This window comes from Manduca sexta, chromosome 8 (genome assembly GCF_014839805.1).
Source record: "Manduca sexta isolate Smith_Timp_Sample1 chromosome 8, JHU_Msex_v1.0, whole genome shotgun sequence".
NCBI classification, from domain to species: domain Eukaryota; kingdom Metazoa; phylum Arthropoda; class Insecta; order Lepidoptera; family Sphingidae; genus Manduca; species Manduca sexta.
This window is the reverse complement of record NC_051122.1, coordinates 12,537,750-12,555,517: the sequence shown is the minus strand read 5'-3', so window position 1 is coordinate 12,555,517 and position 17,768 is coordinate 12,537,750. Positions and strand designations below refer to the sequence as shown.

At 39.0% G+C, this 17,768-nt stretch overlaps 1 protein-coding gene and 1 long non-coding RNA gene across 3 annotated transcripts in view; one reads left to right on the top strand and one right to left on the bottom strand.

Annotated features, from left to right (window-relative positions):
- Window positions 1–17,768, bottom strand: part of LOC115444773 (phosphatidylinositol 3-kinase catalytic subunit type 3) — a 29,160-nt gene that overhangs the window by 818 nt on the left and 10,574 nt on the right. For both annotated transcript variants that reach the window (XM_030170679.2, XM_030170680.2), the window contains 14 exons: window positions 10,146–10,283; window positions 8,089–8,211; window positions 7,288–7,383; window positions 6,784–6,956; window positions 6,198–6,265; window positions 5,585–5,690; window positions 4,415–4,521; window positions 3,641–3,748; window positions 2,646–2,736; window positions 2,169–2,368; window positions 1,631–2,058; window positions 1,158–1,362; window positions 650–863; window positions 233–340 (listed from right to left, as the gene is read on the bottom strand). In XM_030170679.2, coding sequence (XP_030026539.2) covers window positions 233–340; window positions 650–863; window positions 1,158–1,362; window positions 1,631–2,058; window positions 2,169–2,368; window positions 2,646–2,736; window positions 3,641–3,748; window positions 4,415–4,521; window positions 5,585–5,690; window positions 6,198–6,265; window positions 6,784–6,956; window positions 7,288–7,383; window positions 8,089–8,211; window positions 10,146–10,283 — 2,165 coding nt within the window. The remainder of the gene's footprint in view (window positions 1–232; window positions 341–649; window positions 864–1,157; window positions 1,363–1,630; window positions 2,059–2,168; window positions 2,369–2,645; window positions 2,737–3,640; window positions 3,749–4,414; window positions 4,522–5,584; window positions 5,691–6,197; window positions 6,266–6,783; window positions 6,957–7,287; window positions 7,384–8,088; window positions 8,212–10,145; window positions 10,284–17,768) is intronic.
- LOC119188627 lies at window positions 12,735–16,507 on the top strand. The gene is made up of 3 exons (XR_005111973.1): window positions 12,735–14,214; window positions 14,764–14,922; window positions 16,191–16,507. It is a non-coding gene; the product is annotated as an uncharacterized LOC119188627 (long non-coding RNA).

Below are 17,768 nucleotides of genomic sequence, written 5' to 3'. Positions count from 1 at the left end.
ACTTTTAAGAACAAAACATCATGTCGATATACGTCGATAATTCTAATATCGATATCGATTATTTTTTTATGTAGATCTACGCTCTGGCCAAGACACGGTATAAATGAGTCAGATGATTAATTGATTGTATTATTTTGCTTCTTTTTTTAGATATAATCTCACATTATAGGACAATAATAGGGAGTATATTGCTTATCGAGAATTCGAAGAAGGAATTTATTTGATCCCTTACCTGAACTTGTCCTGGACCTTCTTCACAGCCTTGTCTGGCTCCAGCGCGATGTCGGGCACCGACGCGTCCACCATCAGGGAGAACAAATTCAGCATCAAGTTCGCGTGCCTGTTGGCAAATTGAGCATTTAATATGTTAGTACTCACTGAGTCTTGTTGAAAATTGTTACCAAATTTAAAAGGATTCCAATTTAATAACTTTGAGCTAGTGAATATTCTCATAGATTTTTTTCTTTTTATGAATATTTGAAAGACTACAGTAGAATATACTTATAATATCTATTGTAGAATGCTTGATTACCCGCACTAGGCCAGTGTGGAGGACTAAGGCCTAAATCTTCTCAGTAGTAATAAGAGACAGTGTTCAATAGTGGACAGTATATAATACAGGGCTGGTATTGAAGTGTAGAATATTTACCGTCTCAAATGCAAGAAGGCGGTGTAGCAAAGCTTCCTAAACTTGTGGTAGTGTTCCGAGTGGATCCCTCCCATGGCCTCCACCATCTCCTTGCTGAGCTTCATGGGCGGCGGCAGCGGCTTCGGATCCCGTCCGAGGATGTACCCGAAGTCTATGTGGAAGAGGGCCCCTGACCGCGTCAGGAGAAGGTTGTCTAAATGCCGGTCTCCGACACCTGGAATGTAAGGTCTGTTATGCATTTCAATGGTTACAGAGTGAAGGGAACTTTCGAACTGTATTTTGGCTACAAGAAAATATTCTCAGTAGATGGTCCATATTTTTGTAATTATACGACCAAAATTCACAGCACTGGCGTTACCACTGTCCCAAAAGTCCACCCTTACTGACTGACACACACTCAATCTGAGCTCTATGGAAGGTTTAACATCATAGTTGATGATCCTAAATTATATAACATTTGTAAATGTCCGGGTACTGAATCCTCTAGAATTACATAAGGTTGATTTACCGAGCAGGTAAGTGATGACGCAATATCCGGCGCAGCTGCGGATGTAGGTGTCCATGGTGTCGGGCTTGATGCCGTACGGCGCGCCCTCTGACGGGGAGTGCTTCCGGAGGAAACTCTGGATGCTGCCCTCTGTCGCCAGGGCTTCCGCTACTGTCACCGATTCGATGAACTGTAGGAAGCCGTGGCGAGAGCTCGTTGCTAGTACCTGGATGGCGATATAAAGCACTGAGAATACTATGGAAGATAGGATAGTATTTCAGATAGACCCAAAAATTTAGAGCATTTTTAATATCAATACAGCCCTACAAATCAATATATGCCGCGCGATCCCTGTCGCTATATTACGATCTATGATCATTTCTAACTTTGTTCTGACCATCAAATTGTCACACAATTGTCCATCAAATGTCGACATTCGACACAGATCTCACAATTCCGCTGGCAAATACTTAGTAAGATACAAGCAAAATTACCTTATAAGGCGTCAACTTCAAATCCAAATTCTCCCTCCTCAACAGCTTGTCCATCAGCGTGATCATTTGCAATATCAACTGATCCTGTCTCAGATCATCCCCGTGTTTGAATATCGCTTCGTACTCAACGCCCTCTGTCGTCAGAAACGTCAGTTTGGACGGCATCAGCGCCGACTTGAACAAGCTGGCTTTCTTCGCCACTATACCTTTGATGGTCACGTTGGGGTCCAGCGGGAAAGGCATGGGTTCGAAATTTGTGAAGTTGTATTTGAACGCGTCGGGGTCCGCTAATAATTGTTGCAATCTCTCTGCTTTTTTATTTCTGTTTCCGCTCTCTCTGGTCACGGTTTTGACTAGTTTCACCAGTTTGTCTATGAACACTTGTTGGCGAGCGAGGAAGGAGCGCGTGCGCTGATGATCACCATTACCTGGAGGTATAATTTTATTACATTTTGTATGGTAGAAAATGCAAAACATTGGTGAAATCGTGCAGTTCTGTTATGTGACACTAGATGGCGCTATAACGATGATCACTGACCAGTGGCAAGTCGGTGGCTGAAGGTCCTCATGACGGCGAGGTACATGGAGCGGGCGGCGTGGTCCTGGGCGCCGAGCTGGTCCTCGCACTCGATGAGCAGGTACCAGTAGAGGTAGTTGGCCAGCACGCTGTTACTGCAGGCGCGGGAGATCAGGAACGACGCCAGGCTCAGGCGCTCCTCCGTGGGATCCACGCTCTCCCTGGAAAAACAATTTTTAATAATCAACATCATCATTTTTTTCAATCCAAGGATATGTATAGCTGAATGTAGGCTTGTGCCAAATATTTCCATAAGTTGTTTGAAGGGGCTAGCTTTATGTATTTTTAACCGAATTCAAAAAAAGGAGGAGGTTATTAACTCGACGAGTATTTTTTTATGCCTACAACAAGAACTGGACGCCTCAAACTAGTACTAGTGTTAAAATTACTACTATGACGTGACACCGTCGTAACGTTTCAAATAAAGAGTCAACTTACAAATGCGGCAAGTGTTCATCTTCTGTAGGCAGTCCGGGCGTGGCGGGGCGCCACTCGCTGGCGGCGGGCGGCGCTGTGGGCGGCGCCACACCTGCACACGTGAGCCTTGTATTACTGACCTAGCTACTGACTTGGGATCTCGGTAAGACGGTAGTTCAGGCTGCGAGAGATAGGATACGAAATAGAGACGGGAGATTCGAGACCGTTATATTACTGTAAATGAAGCAAAAACACATTAGGAGGACGAGGTTCAAAAAATAACTGGACCACATTTTTTGATGTTTGCGAAGAACTGAGAAAGCTGGCATTCTCTGGACGACGTATTTACCTCTGGGATTCTCAAGATTTTTTTATAATTTTTTTATTTCAATTGTTAAGTACTGAATATTTGAGAAATGTAAGGCTTTTTTGTTTTTATTTTACCCTAAAGGTAGTACGGCAATAGAGTTCAATGTCTCGGATAATAAATGGAGTGGCGTAAATTATTAACTGTCGAGTGAAGAGCTTTCGCCAGTCAACATTATTATCCCACCCGTGCGTAGTACATCAAACCATTGTGAAGTGGACCAATAAGAACAAAGCTTTTTGATATGCTTACAAATAACTTTTTTATTGTTATTGCTTTGAATGACGAAACGCGCTTGCGGTTCGCCTGATGGTAAGCGATACGACCACCCATAGACAGTAAAAACACCAACACCTTGAATTACAAAGTATTGTTTGGTATTCCACTTCGTTTGCCATCCTGAGACATGACATATTAAGTTTTGATTATATCTAGTAGTTTCACTGGCTACAAGGTCCTTCAAACCGGAACACAACAGTGACTACACACTGTCACTTGGCGTCAGAAATAGACATTGCGATGGTACCTACCCAGGCGGACTCTGACATTTGAAAGACCTACCACCAGTAAGCAGGTTTATATTATATAGGATCAAGATGTCTCGCGAGAGAAGCCGCGTGCAACACGTTGCTATAGTGTACTTGCTCACCGGAAGCGGACAGCAGACTGGCCTGGCTGCCGCGGTGGCCGCTGTGTATGAGCTTGCCGTCCAAGTCGGACAGGACCGGCATGTCCTTGCCGCAGGTGCGAGCGTATTCTGTCGACAAATCATATTTAGTGTATTTTAGGAATTTACTTGACTATTTCATATCGACGCTTGAAAGGCAATCATATCTACGCGATAAATATACTGAAAATGCATTCTATAAATATTTAGAATCGCCATATGTTTCTGCGTCATTTGATCTAAGTTTTGTAGGTCTAGGGCAATTTTAATATCATTAGGCTATATCTTTATAAAATAAAAAGTTTAATTGTTATGAATTTTCATATTAAATACGAAACTTTAAATGACTCTACTCAAAAATTTACTGATTGTCGCTTAGATATTATTGCCTTTCGAGCGTCGATATATTTCATGACCTTATCTCGGTATTTTGAAACCGGGATTTTCCGGTTTTATACACTAACCACCAAAATTGTTTTCTAAAACAGTGCATACTATTTTAATGAAAAATTCAATAACAGATAGATTTTGTAATTAAGTACCTAAATTATCGGGTTACATATTAGAAAAAATATAAAATGTAAATAAATATCTATCTCCTTTTAAACTATATTGTATCTCATGTATTTATTATTTGAAATATTGTATTTTTTGCTTACAGTTTATGTCGTTTCTCTCTGTATATTGTATTAATACTGTATCAGATATATGAACGTTAGCTTTTACTAAAAAAATACAATTGAAATAACATATTACCGTCATGAATTTCCATATAGTCTTCATATTTCAAAGCTTGCACTAATTGCAGTAAATAGAGAAGCAGGTCCTCATCAGGCGCCTGCTGCAGACGGGTTATAGCATACCTAAAAATATACACCAAAAAACAAATTATATACAACTAGGTGTTGCTCGCGGCTTCACTTGTGTTATAAGTCTTTCTTGCTTTAAAGTCTTTTTAACACTATAGCTATGTATACGAGGCCAGCGCCATCTATTTAAAGTATTTGATAAAAAAATCTTATAATTTCCCATGGAAGCAAATTACCCGGACAAAAAGTAGCCTATCTTTTAATCCAGGAAATGGTCTATCCATGTGCCAGATTTCATTCAAATAATAAGTTCAGCTTATGCGTTTAGTTTACCAAACATCCAAACATGTGCAATCTTTCTTGTAATATTGGGAGCTATATGAGATAATAGCTTTTAAAGTTTCAGCAAGACAGTAATTGAATATCCCAGTAGCCGATTTTCTCAAAACGAATTCTGTACCTGTAGTGTTACTATGTTATTAGCCTACCATGCATCAGCTGTAAAACATTATCGTTGCGTTTTGGAAACTCATTTTTATTTCTATTTTTAAGCTGGCAACTTACGCCCGTATTCATAGACGTTATTTATCTAAGGACGGAGTATCGCTGTCATAACAAGTCTGTTTCTCATCTCTGTTTATCTGACAGCTTGCTGTTTGTTCAGCTTTGTTTATCTCATAGCCAACTAGATTCAAGTTGTATCTCAATATTAGCTAATCACAACGGCCCTATGTCTACGCACTGCGAATGCTGACACGCCGCCGTCAGCTCTGAGAAACAGACTTGTTATCACAGCAATGTTCCGTCCTTAGATAAATAACGTTTATGAATAAGGGGGATAGTTTTCTAACATTATAATAAATAAAACTTTTTTGACCATAGAAATATTAGTTGTGTTCTTGTTCGCTACATTTTCATTGGACATCGTAATTAGATCCACTGTAGTTGTGTTTGGTGTATTGATACCTGGCGAACACTTTGACCACACTACTGCATAATGGATTTCTTGTATATGTACTACATAAGTGTACTTGCACGAACTTTCTAAAGCCCCCCACCACCTCGGCAGTGTGGTCAATATGTTTGTTGGCTAGTAGTGAGTGGTAGCGAGCGGTACCTCCTGACGGCGGGGTGCGTGAACTTGGGCGTGAGCAGCTCCAGCGCGTCCTCCACGTCCATCGGCGCCCACTGCTGCATCATCGACAGCGCCTGCCGGACCTCGCCTGCAACAACACGCGCTAGCTCATATCTATAGGGAGGCTGCATGTACTTTATTATACAGCCCAGCGACGAGATAGTATATGTACAGACTTAGTTAAAGAGGGTTTTAGGTCTTAGATCACCACGCTGGCCTAGAGTGCGTTGGCAGATTACACACACCTTCGAAATTATTATGGGGAGCTTCTTTGGTATGCAGGTTCCCTCACAATGTTTTCCGTCGCCGTTAAACCAAACAATACTCTAAGTATGCACACATAACTTTTAAAAGAAGTTAGAAGTAGTGTCCTTAGGTTTAGAATCAATAGAAATTCGTTTGCGTAGTCCGCACTCTAGTTAATTGTCGTTTTACCTTGCTAAAAATACATATTATTTATTAGGAGCTATTGGGGCTTACAAGTAAATTGGATACTTGATGAATGTGAACACTCGTAGTACCAAAAAAAAAACGTCGTACGCGCGCTATCGATCCTTGTAAGGTAAAAGTAATTTGAAAGTAACACACTGCTCACCTGGTCTGTTCCAGTTAACACATTCCAAGAACTTGGTGAGCGCGCGCCGGTGAGTGGACAGGTAGAATCTGAAATATAAATAATTAAAGTTGTAATTTAGTTATACGTGACAGATCACGACGTATACCAGTTCGTTTACAAGTTAGTTATTAAATTTCATATTATTTTCACGGTTTAGAAGCATCCTAAATGGCTTAATAGTAGGAGTAATAGTAGGCTTCGCAGGATTTGGTTCAAAAAGGGAGTTTGAACTGTTTGAAAACGAACAGGAGCAAAATTGCAAGGTGAAGGTCAAAAGCAAGTGTTTAGTAGGTTGGTGTTGGTGGCGGTGGTGATGGTGTTGGTGGCGGTGGTGATGGTGGTGGTGTTGGTGGCGATGGTGGTGGTGGTGGTAGAGGTGATGGTGGTGGCGTTGGTGGTGATGGTGGTGGCGATGGTGGTGGTGGTAGAGGTGATGGTGGTGGCGGTGGTGATGTTGGTTATGTTGGTGATAGTGGTGATGGTGGTGGTGGTGGCAGTGGTGTTGGTGATGGTGGCGGTGTTGATGTTGGTGGTGTTGGCGGTGATGTGATGTCGGTGGTGGTACCGGAACTTCCAGAGCAGGTCCTGCTCGACGGCGGCGAGCGCGCGCGCGGGCGGCGCCTGCACGATGGCGGCGAGCTGGTCGCGCTCGGCGGCGCTGGGCTTGGCGTCGCGCCGCGCGCCGCCCGGCCGCAGCGACCGCGCCAGCCGGTGCTGCTTGCTCTCCACCAGGTTCTCCTGCAGGACCAGCTCGCTCATCACTCACTACTCCACGGACAACACTCCACAACAAAGCCAAGAGTATAGGAAGCTGTTCGAAAACCCCTTATACCAATCTCAATTCCTATTATTTACTAATTTCAGCCTAGAACTCCGCCTGCAAAAAGTCCGCTTCGCAAACGCCCCTTTAGCTATATAACCCTGTTACACAGACCACTATCACGGGAATCGGCAGCGCGATCCAACCACTTAGTACTAAAAATTTTAACCTCCACTAACTGCTTAGCTATCTATTCTAAGTTTAATATATCAATTTGGCCATATTATATCATTTAACAAAAGTGTTTACCTGTAATATTTCATAGTCGGGCACGGTGACTATCTCCGCCTGAGCTCTGAACTGGTACATTTCGTCGCCGTCCTGTTCATAATACACTACCGCGTGCTAAAACAAAAACAAAAGTTAATATTTAATTTAATTTTAATAGCAAATTCTTAGAAACAATCTTATTTTCTTATTTTAAGTGTCTGTTTCGCTTGTTTGTTATGTTTACGTAACTTGTGTTTGTTGCAAAATAAATTTCTTTTCTTTCTTTCTTCTTCTAATCGTTAAAACCCAGTCCTTGGAGAAAAGGACCAATCCGAATAAAGTTGGTATTCCATGCTCGAATATGAATTAATATGATTGGTTAGTTATTTAAATTTTGTAGTGTATGGATATATTTAAAATTATTTCCGTCTCGAACTATACACAACGCAAAACCGCGGGTAGATAGAACATCGTCAACAACAACATTGTTGAGTGGCGCGGAGTGAAGAAGTTGTGCGTAACAAATGAGTCGATAAATTAAGTATAATATATTACTATAATAGTGGCCGTTACAGGTTGGACTTAAACAATTTGATCTATCTTACAAGGCACAAACACCAAAATATTTTGTATGATCCCGGATACGTTTTGTAATCAATATCCGAGACATTAAGGTTATACCTTAATGTTAGACAGTATTTATTCATTCTAACATTACTTCCTTGATTCAATTTAATTTATTCATGAATTAACATTACTTTGAAATGTAAGTCATATTGCACATACGAGTTGGAATTTATCGTGATTTGAAGCAATCAAATTTAGACATTACAAACTTACATTAATACCGTCGATCTGCACCGTAGGAAACTCAATCATAAGGTACATATAATTAGAGTTTCTTTTCTCTTTCTCGTTGATCATTTCAATCTCCCTGAAAGTCAATCTGTCCAACCAGTCGACCTGGAAATGAACACATATATTTCGTTATTGTAATACAATTTTATTTTTATTATTAAGTATTAAACATTTTAACATGGCCGCCGTCAAGATTAGTTTAAGGGAGGTGCATCTGTACCTTCGCACTATACTCCATAATATCATTAAGTTTTTGTTTTTAAATTCAAATCGCCAGGATTTTTGAAAATGCTTTCTATCATAACAAAAAACCTCAATAAACAAAGATACTTAATTATTCCGGAGCTGGTGACAGTGAGGAAATAACTTAAATCTAAAATTGTAAATTAAATACTTTAAAATGGTACAAACGTGCAATTTACATTTAAATAATCAAATATGAATTTCAGAACATGTTTTGTTTTTATATAAAATCAAACTTTATAATAAGGATGTACCTACTTGCATCCCAGCGCCCATGCATCTTGAGTTAGAACTTTGAAGAAGATTTTAATACAAAAAGTTTGTCAATTTAAAATATACTAAGTTCAATTATCAGGGAAAATATCACTGGTTCTATGCAAAACACAAGGGCATCATCAGATCCGCAGGTTCAAAACACCTGTCCTGGATAAAATCCGTCATCAAACCCAAGATTTTATTGGTTTCATGTGAAGAATACGAGAGTATAACAAGCCCCGAACATAGGCGCATCTAGAGGGGGTAGTCCGGTGGTCCGTACCCAACCCTGAATTGCGTAGTGCCCAAAGCTTGTTAAGGCAGCCTACTACTAATTTTTTTTTGTTATCAAACCTGCAAATACATAGTAGTCATCTAATTTTAGTCTAGAACACAAAGTCCCCTAAAAATGACTAGATACCCCCACGCCCTAAACATAAAAATAATACACTTATAAGCCAAGAGGCACTCAAGAATAATAATGTTACTTAATCGCACAAAAAAACCTTTATTGCGTCTTAACATGATTGTAAACAAACAGGTTTCTATATGTTGTGTTTTTATGAAAAGCTGTTTGTCTATTTAGAACTAAAGTAACAATGCGCAGGTTCGTATAAACGGACATTCCTGATTATATTAATAATACTAGACAGGCCAAGTCTGCAAGCAGTAATTACGTCAGCCCCTCACGTTGCAGAGATAAAGGTGAGAACATAATTATTGTCTTTGCGATCGAGACCTAGTGGCAGTTCCAGTAGCCTTCCAAAGGGATGGACTTTAATAAAATACTTTGATGAAGGATTGGCCGCATTCTAAAATAAAAGATTAGTAGATCTGAGATGTTCTTTTTACGTAAGATACTGGAAGGTACCCATTATTCCTACTATAGTACAATAACCTGGGTAACCTTATTGATTTACCTGCTTCCTTTTTTTAAGGATATAGAAAATTTCATTTGCTATTGAAAAATAGGACCACGTATAGCTATTCGGACGCCCTGAGCGAAATATTTTTGCCGCCTTTTTGGCAAGCGTTTTTTGCGACCCCAAGTATATGCTCGTGGCGTCTCTTTAAAGTTTGACCTTAGGACCTGCAGCCCTCGGCAACCGTTCAGCCCGCGCCAACCTAAGGGCACCGCAGGCACTTACATGCTTTCACCATCAAGGGTTACAGGGCGCTCCCTAACCGTTGGCGCCTGGAGGGGCCACTCCGTTAGTCTTAAAGACAGGCCTGCTCTGTTCAAACGTCCAAGACAGGCAATTTTGGTATCGAAATAGTACCTACAAATTTCGATTAAGGGACAACATATAATAGCGGAAACAGTCTATTGAACGTAAGCGATGGGAAGTCGGCATCCATTGTACAAAGCGATCGCTTTCCTGTAGTAGGTAACTAACGAGGTAAGTACTTATTGTACGAGATATAAATTTTGTCATACCAAGTAGATGCAAAAGTGTACAAACTAAAAATATACAAAAATAAATTGCAGAGGCAAATAGGAAAAGCTTTTATTTACAACCCTAGGGTCAAATTTACATTACCTTAGGTATATGTCCATTCCGATGCTTCTTCGCAAGCTTGGCGAGCCTCTGCATCTGCTCCTTGCCTCGGTCCGGCGCCTTTCCCGGGGTCTTCTCACTGCCCTCCACCCCAGGCCACACGCGCAAGTCGAACATCCCCTTCGAGGTACCAAAACATAGCTCCTTTAGTTTGTGAATGAACGTTAAATAGTATATCCTGCATTTTCTTAAAGTGCTGAACGGTAAACCCATTGGTGCGGAAAAAAGGATAAGTTACTGGCTTGCACAAAAAAAGCCAATATTAAATTTATTCAAAAAACAAATCTGACAATAGAACATGTTTATCGTGAAACCGTTATTCGAACTAGAATTTAAAGCTTTTTTAAAAAAGATAAACATTATTTAAAAACATTTTAATCACTGCACAAAACATTATATCCACACATTCCATATTCAAATCGTGTTATCGTTAAAACTAAAGAAAGTTTGAAAATATTTTAATTTAGAACACAATCGTTGTGTTTTTTCGCGCGTGATGCACATTGTATGATGATCGAAATCGCACTGAAGGAGCGGCAGTTTCCAGCGAGTTGCCGATAAGTGTCAGAGGAGAGTAAACATATAAATATTCTAATATTGATAAACAATCATTTGCCGCGGATACGTACGTATGTTTTTCTTTTTTTTTTTTGCAAAATATAATTTGTTCCAAAAATTGCATTTTCAAAATCTAATAATTTACTCAGCGATGAAAATTATTCTTTCTATAATGAGCTTGAAAAACATCATAGCGATTATAAATGAAATTCATTTTGTACCATTATACAACAGTTCAACAACAGAAGCTAATCGTGTGAGGTCACATTATAATCCTAGCAACCAAAGCTGTACTTACACTAAACATCTTAAGCACTTAAAAAAGGTTTTTATCATAATTATATTATGTATGTACTATTTTTCATTTCTATTATTACATATTGTTATATTATGTAACTAATATACCAGTATATAAAAGCCGAATTCAGTACCCCGTTTTTTCATCGTTTTAAATAAGAATGTAGTCAGCTTTTATATGATATCACACAAACTATTAAAAAATGTAGATTACTTTGTATCTTATTAGCAATAAACAAATCAATGACTTTAAAAATGTAGAGATACGAGTTTGATGCCGTTTTGTCAATAACTAGGTGTTGCTTGCAGCTGCACCCGTTTGAAAAACCTTATCGCTACAAACATTCCTAAAACACTCTACGACTAGACCAACTATTTAACAAATCAGATTAAAACTTATTAACTTATTTCACATGGGAGCAAATGATCAATAAAAAGTGGCATGAATGTTAATTCAGGACATAGTATACCCGTGTGCCAAATTTCATCCAAATCCGTTCAGTTCTTTCTGCGTTTACTTCTAACAAACACACAATATTTAGTGAAAAACAATATTTAGTATCGAACAGATCGAATATTATTTCTGCCCAAGAGACGTTTGACACTCCCAAACAAAATCCAAAAACTATCAAACCGAATGTATATTATTTTATTGCATCATTTTTGCGTTCTTTGAATATTATTGTATAACATTTAAGTCGACATGCCATTCTAGTCCGCATTCAACGGTCTTTATTTAGAACATTATCTACGCATTACCACAAAATAGTTCAACACAAACAAACAACCAAAATTGCATTGTATAGTGGGAACAGTCTTGTTTGTAGGTAATAATGTAAGTAAACTGAGCAATTAATTTTTATTACATTGATGTGTAAGCGTCGTATCCCTGATATATTTTAATTAAAATAATTGACCGTCACTGGAAACTTTTTATTGAGAGAGCATATCCGTTTCCGTCGATTTCAACTAGATATTCAGTACTTCTTTTGACTTTTACTTCCGTTCAGTGGCGCCACCTAGCGGATTTCTTGCCTTTTTGTTTTCGTCAAACATGGCGAGAAATTTTTGTACATTAGCGTTTCGTATTCCGTCGGGATAAGTTGTTCCCACTTATACTTTACCAACGAAAAGTGAAATTTAAAAGTAAAATTTTGAACAAGTATATTGTGTTAAAAGTTGAAATAACGCACACGTAAGTGTTTTACCTAACCTATAATTACGTGATCATATTTTTAACGGTTTTTCCGTTCGGATCACTATTACTATTTTTTCTTTTTGTTGTACCTGTGTTCAACGTATAATTTTTACAATAGATAATGGATGATACCCACGAAACTGTATTAAATATCGACCCGAATGCGGGGGCTGGTCCAAGTGGCAATGATCGCAAACGAAATAGAACCAGTTCTAGTAGCGACAGTAGCAGTAGTAGTAGTTCGTCGAGTTCCTGCGATAATAAGAATAAAAAGCGCCGCCGCAAGAAAAATAAGCGCCACCGTCGGATGATGGATAAATTATTTAAAGAGGTTGGTCAACTCCGTGACTATATTAAAACAAATAATCAGGATTCTTGCCCTTATGAAGGTTCAATTTGTTCCGGTGTTGGTGAAGACTTATATAATGAGCTAGGCACGCATGATTCTCAAAATCCTAGTCTAGACTTTACTTTCGCTATAGAAACCAAATTGAAAGAACCTTCTGTTCCAAAAAACATCTGATAGTTACTTGAAGATGCTTATCGATGTCCAACGCTTAGGCACTACTTCGTGGTCAGAAGTGAGATACGCAGATACTCAGAAATTATATAATCACACTCCAGGCTTCATTGACCTGGAAACTAACGAGGAGGTGAAATCATATGACACTTTGCGTCATCTATCTCATGCAGAAAAAGCGTATAGCGCCTTGACATATGGTATTTTAAAACAAAAAGAAGCATTGCAAGAAAGTATACGCAATCTTCTATCTTGGGCCAAAGAAAACTCTTTTAATACTGATAAATTGAATAATAAGGTCGAGGAATTATTTCTTAAAGGTGACTTGCATAAAATTTCTTCAGATCTATTGCAAATAGTCTGCGGCCACAGAGCTGAAAGTATCGAAATGCGACGTGAGACCATAAGCAGCCAAATCCGCGACCCTTTGGTAAAAGCTTCCGTAAATAAAATACCACCGTCATCAACTTATATTTTTGATAGCGAATCCTTTACGAAAGTTTTGGAAAAGGCTGGAGGTGTCCGAAAAGCTTTTTGGCCACTGAAAACTGATGCATTTGTCTCAGCAAAAGCAACTCAATCGAACAGCCGCCCCTCGCGGGGGCAGGGCGTTCGTAAACAAGTAGTTCCATCGCGTGGAACTCAGTGTAATTTTCACGAACAAAACTTACCAATGCAGCCACATATCTGCAACAATCCACCCTCGCGGGGTGGCTATCAATATGCTAACTGCGGATGTGAGGCACATTTCTCAGGGAATCGATGCGACCATAACTCCTATGGTAGAAAATCATATCACAACCGTGGTTCGCGGACTGACCGATCAAATAACAGAGGTCGCTCCGGTACAAATCGAGGTTCCAGAGGTAATCAAAAAAGATATAAACAATGACTGGAGGCCTTTTCGGGCGGGTCGATTAGCGCAATATTGCAAACAGTGGCAAAACATGGGGGCACCAGAAATTGTTCTAAGATTAATTCAGGGGTATCGAATACCTTTTTTCCGAAAGCCTCCTCTGATATTTCCAAATTTAACCGAGGGCCCCTTTCATACTACTGTTTCAGAGCAAATGAAGGCTATGATACACAAAATGAAAGCACAAGGTATTTTAAAAGTGGCTCACCCGTCACCAAGTTTTATTTCCCCCTTGTTTCTGGTTCCCAAGGCCGACGGATCCAGTCGTCCGATATTCAACCTCAAAGCGCTAAACAACTATGTACAGGCCGAACCATTTCATCTTATAAATATGTACCGCATACCAGATTTTCTTCAACCCGAAGACTGGATGTGCAAAATAGACCTAACTCAAGCATATTTTCATGTCAAAGTAGCAAATTCGCACCGGCGTTTTCTTCGCATTATTTACAACCACGAGCTACTCGAGATGACCTGTCTTCCTTTCGGATTGAGCACGGCTCCGAAAACCTTTTCAATTCTAACAAATTGGATTGCTCAAAAACTGAGGGACGAATGGAAGGTAAGAATCTTAGTATATTTGGACGATTTCTTAATCGTGCATCAAAATGCAATCGTTCTAAAAGAACATGTCAAATGTGCAATCGAATTGTTGCAATACTTAGGTTGGCAGATAAATTTCGAGAGGTCTGTTCTTTATCCTCAAAAAAGCCTCGCATACTTGGGGATTCTATGGAGACCATGGGACAATATGAAGATGCTACCAAAAGAAAAGATTGCTATAATTTTACAAAAAATAGATTATGTTCTCAAACAGCAAACAATTACCCTAAAACAAGCACAAAGCCTAGTAGGACTTTTGAATTTTGCCAGTTTTGTTATTCCGCGCGGCCGTCTCAACCACCGGCAACTGTTGATGTTCATGAACACTGTATTAAAGCCATCTCAAAGGTTCACCCCTTGCCCAAAAACGTCTCCAAGGAGCTTTTTTGGTGGACCCAAAATTGTCACTTACCAACACCTCTACATTATTCCCCCCCCGTGAACTTTCTGACAACCGACGCATCAGAAAAGGGCTGGGGGGCACAACTAAACGACTTGACCATTACAGGTTCTTGGACACAAGAAGAGCAAGCCATGCACTGCAATCAAAAGGAAATGTTAGCCATACTGTACGTTCTCCAAGACTACGCTCATCTTCTACGTCACAGCTCGATACTTATCCAAAGCGACAACCAAACTGCTGTCGCTCACCTTCGAAAGGAAGGAGGTACGAAATCATTTGCCCTAATAGAAATAACTTATCAGATTTTGCAATTATTAGACCAGCATCAAATTCACCTTCACATACACTACCTCCCAGGCAAGTACAACTATCATGCCGACAGCTTGTCGCGTCTTCGTCAACTTCCAGAATGGCACCTTCTACCAGCTTGTGTGAAAGTAGTATTTGCAAAATGGGGAACACCAGTAATAGACCTGTTCGCCTCGGCGACAGCTCACGTAGTCTACAATTACGTGTCTCGCGACTTGAAAGACAGTCAAGCCCTTTATCACGATGCTTTCAGTACTCCATGGCATTATCCACTGGCTTGGGTATTTCCACCACCGTTCCTAATTCCCAGGGTGCTGACGCACCTAAACCAATCGACGGGTGTGTTTCTGATAATTGTACCGCGATGGGAAAAGGTGTTTTGGCGTGCCGATCTCAAAAATCGAGCGCTAGCCGCCCCATTGACACTGAAAAATCTACACAAACATCTAGTCGATACGTCTACGGGACTTCCTCCCCCACAAGTAGAGAAAATAACTCTCGAGGTATGGAAATGTGGGGGTGGTCTAAGAACCTTAAAGCATGGAACCATGAACAGCTATCCTTATTGAAAACTTCTTGGCGAAAGTCTACACTGAATACTTACGAAACAGCGTGGAAGCGCTGGGTTGCTTGGGCTAGTAGTCACGATGTTGATTCAAGCAATCCTACGGGTTCTCAATTAGCCCAATTCTTATCAGACTTGTATTTAATTCATAAATTATCATATAACACAATTACTTTGTATAAATCAGTTGTCTCTACATTAAGTAATTCTGAATCATCAAGCCAGTTAAGTTCACATGCTCTCGTCAAACATATTTTAAAATCAATTGCTATAAAAAATCCAAAGTCGATCAAATCACCAATTTGGAATGTTAGTGACCTTATTTCTTTTTTAACTAATTACTCTGTAGATATAAATAATGTTTTTCAAACAATGCGCCATACCGCCATTTTATTACTTCTCTGCTCAGGCAGACGCATACATGATTTAACTCTACTTAGGACTGATCCTGATTATTGCATAATATCAAATAATAGTATAATTTTCTGGCCTCAATTCGGTTCTAAGACGGATTGCAGCAATTACAGGCAGTCTGGTTGGAAACTTCTTAATAATCCAAATAAAGTTAATTTGAACCCTATATTCTGGATAAAAAGAACTATAACATTGCTTAACGAAAGACGAATTTCTGCAAAATGTTTTAATTTATTTATTACAGTGAGAGGCGAAGCCAAACCCGCTTCACGTACAGTGATAGCAGGGTGGATAAAAACATTATTTAAGGAAGCCGGAATTTCAGCTACTCCAGGGAGTGTCCGGTCCGCAGTGGCCAGTAAAAATTGGCTTGAGAATTGCCCACTAGACGAAATTCTGGCTCGTGGAAATTGGCGATCAGCTAACACATTTAAGAAATACTATAGAAGAGAAGTGATGAAAGTAAATAATTCCAGTACTGTTACTCAATTGTTTAGCCCAATTAATCGTAATTAAAGTCAGGTATTAAATATTATTAAACATTATTATTAATATAATAAACAATTGATTATATACTGTGTTTTAATTATAACCTATTCTCTATCACATTAGCGTTCTGACGTTAATCAGTGTCGCACCAGGCGATAACAAACAGATCTCAATAAAAAGTTTCCAGTGACGGTCAATTATTTTAATAGCAGCGTTTTACCTAAAATAAAACGCATATTAAAATACTTACCTCACTGGAAACTTTAATTTTAATTCTGCCTGGTATCACGGTATTATTGAGCTAATGAACAAAAATTTCTCGCCATGTTTGACGAAAACAAAAAGGCAAGAAATCCGCTAGGTGGCGCCACTGAACGGAAGTAAAAGTCAAAAGAAGTACTGAATATCTAGTTGAAATCGACGGAAACGGATATGCTCTCTCAATAAAAAGTTTCCAGTGAGGTAAGTATTTTAATATGCGTTTTATTTTAGGTAAAACGCTGCTATTAAAAAACATTGACAATATTATCGTGACTATAAACTGGGTTAATACACGCCAACTGTCAACTGTATTGTTCATCGTTTATTAAGAGTAGATTATTTTTGCATATTTAAACTTTTTTTACACAATAAAGTATTGGTAACCACTAATACATTACAAATTCTTATTATATAAAAATAGCGTTTCAGGACTGTTAAGATTCAATATCCTTGCATATTGTAAAACAAAGTCCACGTTGAGTCTATTAATTGTCTAAACTCAATAACTACCCAACGGCTTTCGATGAAATTTTTTAGGGAGATAGTTGGAGACTGACTAAGGCCTATTCCCTCTCAGTAGTAGAGGAGGCCCGTGCCCAAGAGTATATAATACAGGGCTGATATTATTATATTATTAGTTGGTGACCGAGGACATAGGCTGCTTTGTATAGCGGGTTAAAATATAAAGTGGAGCTATTTTTTGGCAAGGCGCGGTTTGCGCATCTGCCATTGTTAACGTTTTTGTTAGCACAGTTTGTAAATTAAGTTGCATTTATTCTTAGTAAGTGGAACTCTTATCGTGGAAAAACATTTTCATGCAGGCAAAGGTTAGTACGCATTAAGATTCTCTATAATTGAAATTTAAAAAAATATAGTCTCTTCCGTCTTTAATGTATTGTTTTACAATTTAATGTTTTTCGTAACTAAGTAAGAAATAAAATGACATGGAGGTATATTATTTCATGATTATTTTGCACTCATTGTTTCGATAAATTCCACGATTGTAATCTTATTAATTAAAACAACAAATTGATAAATTCACTGGATCAAGTTATTTTGTGACGAATAATCT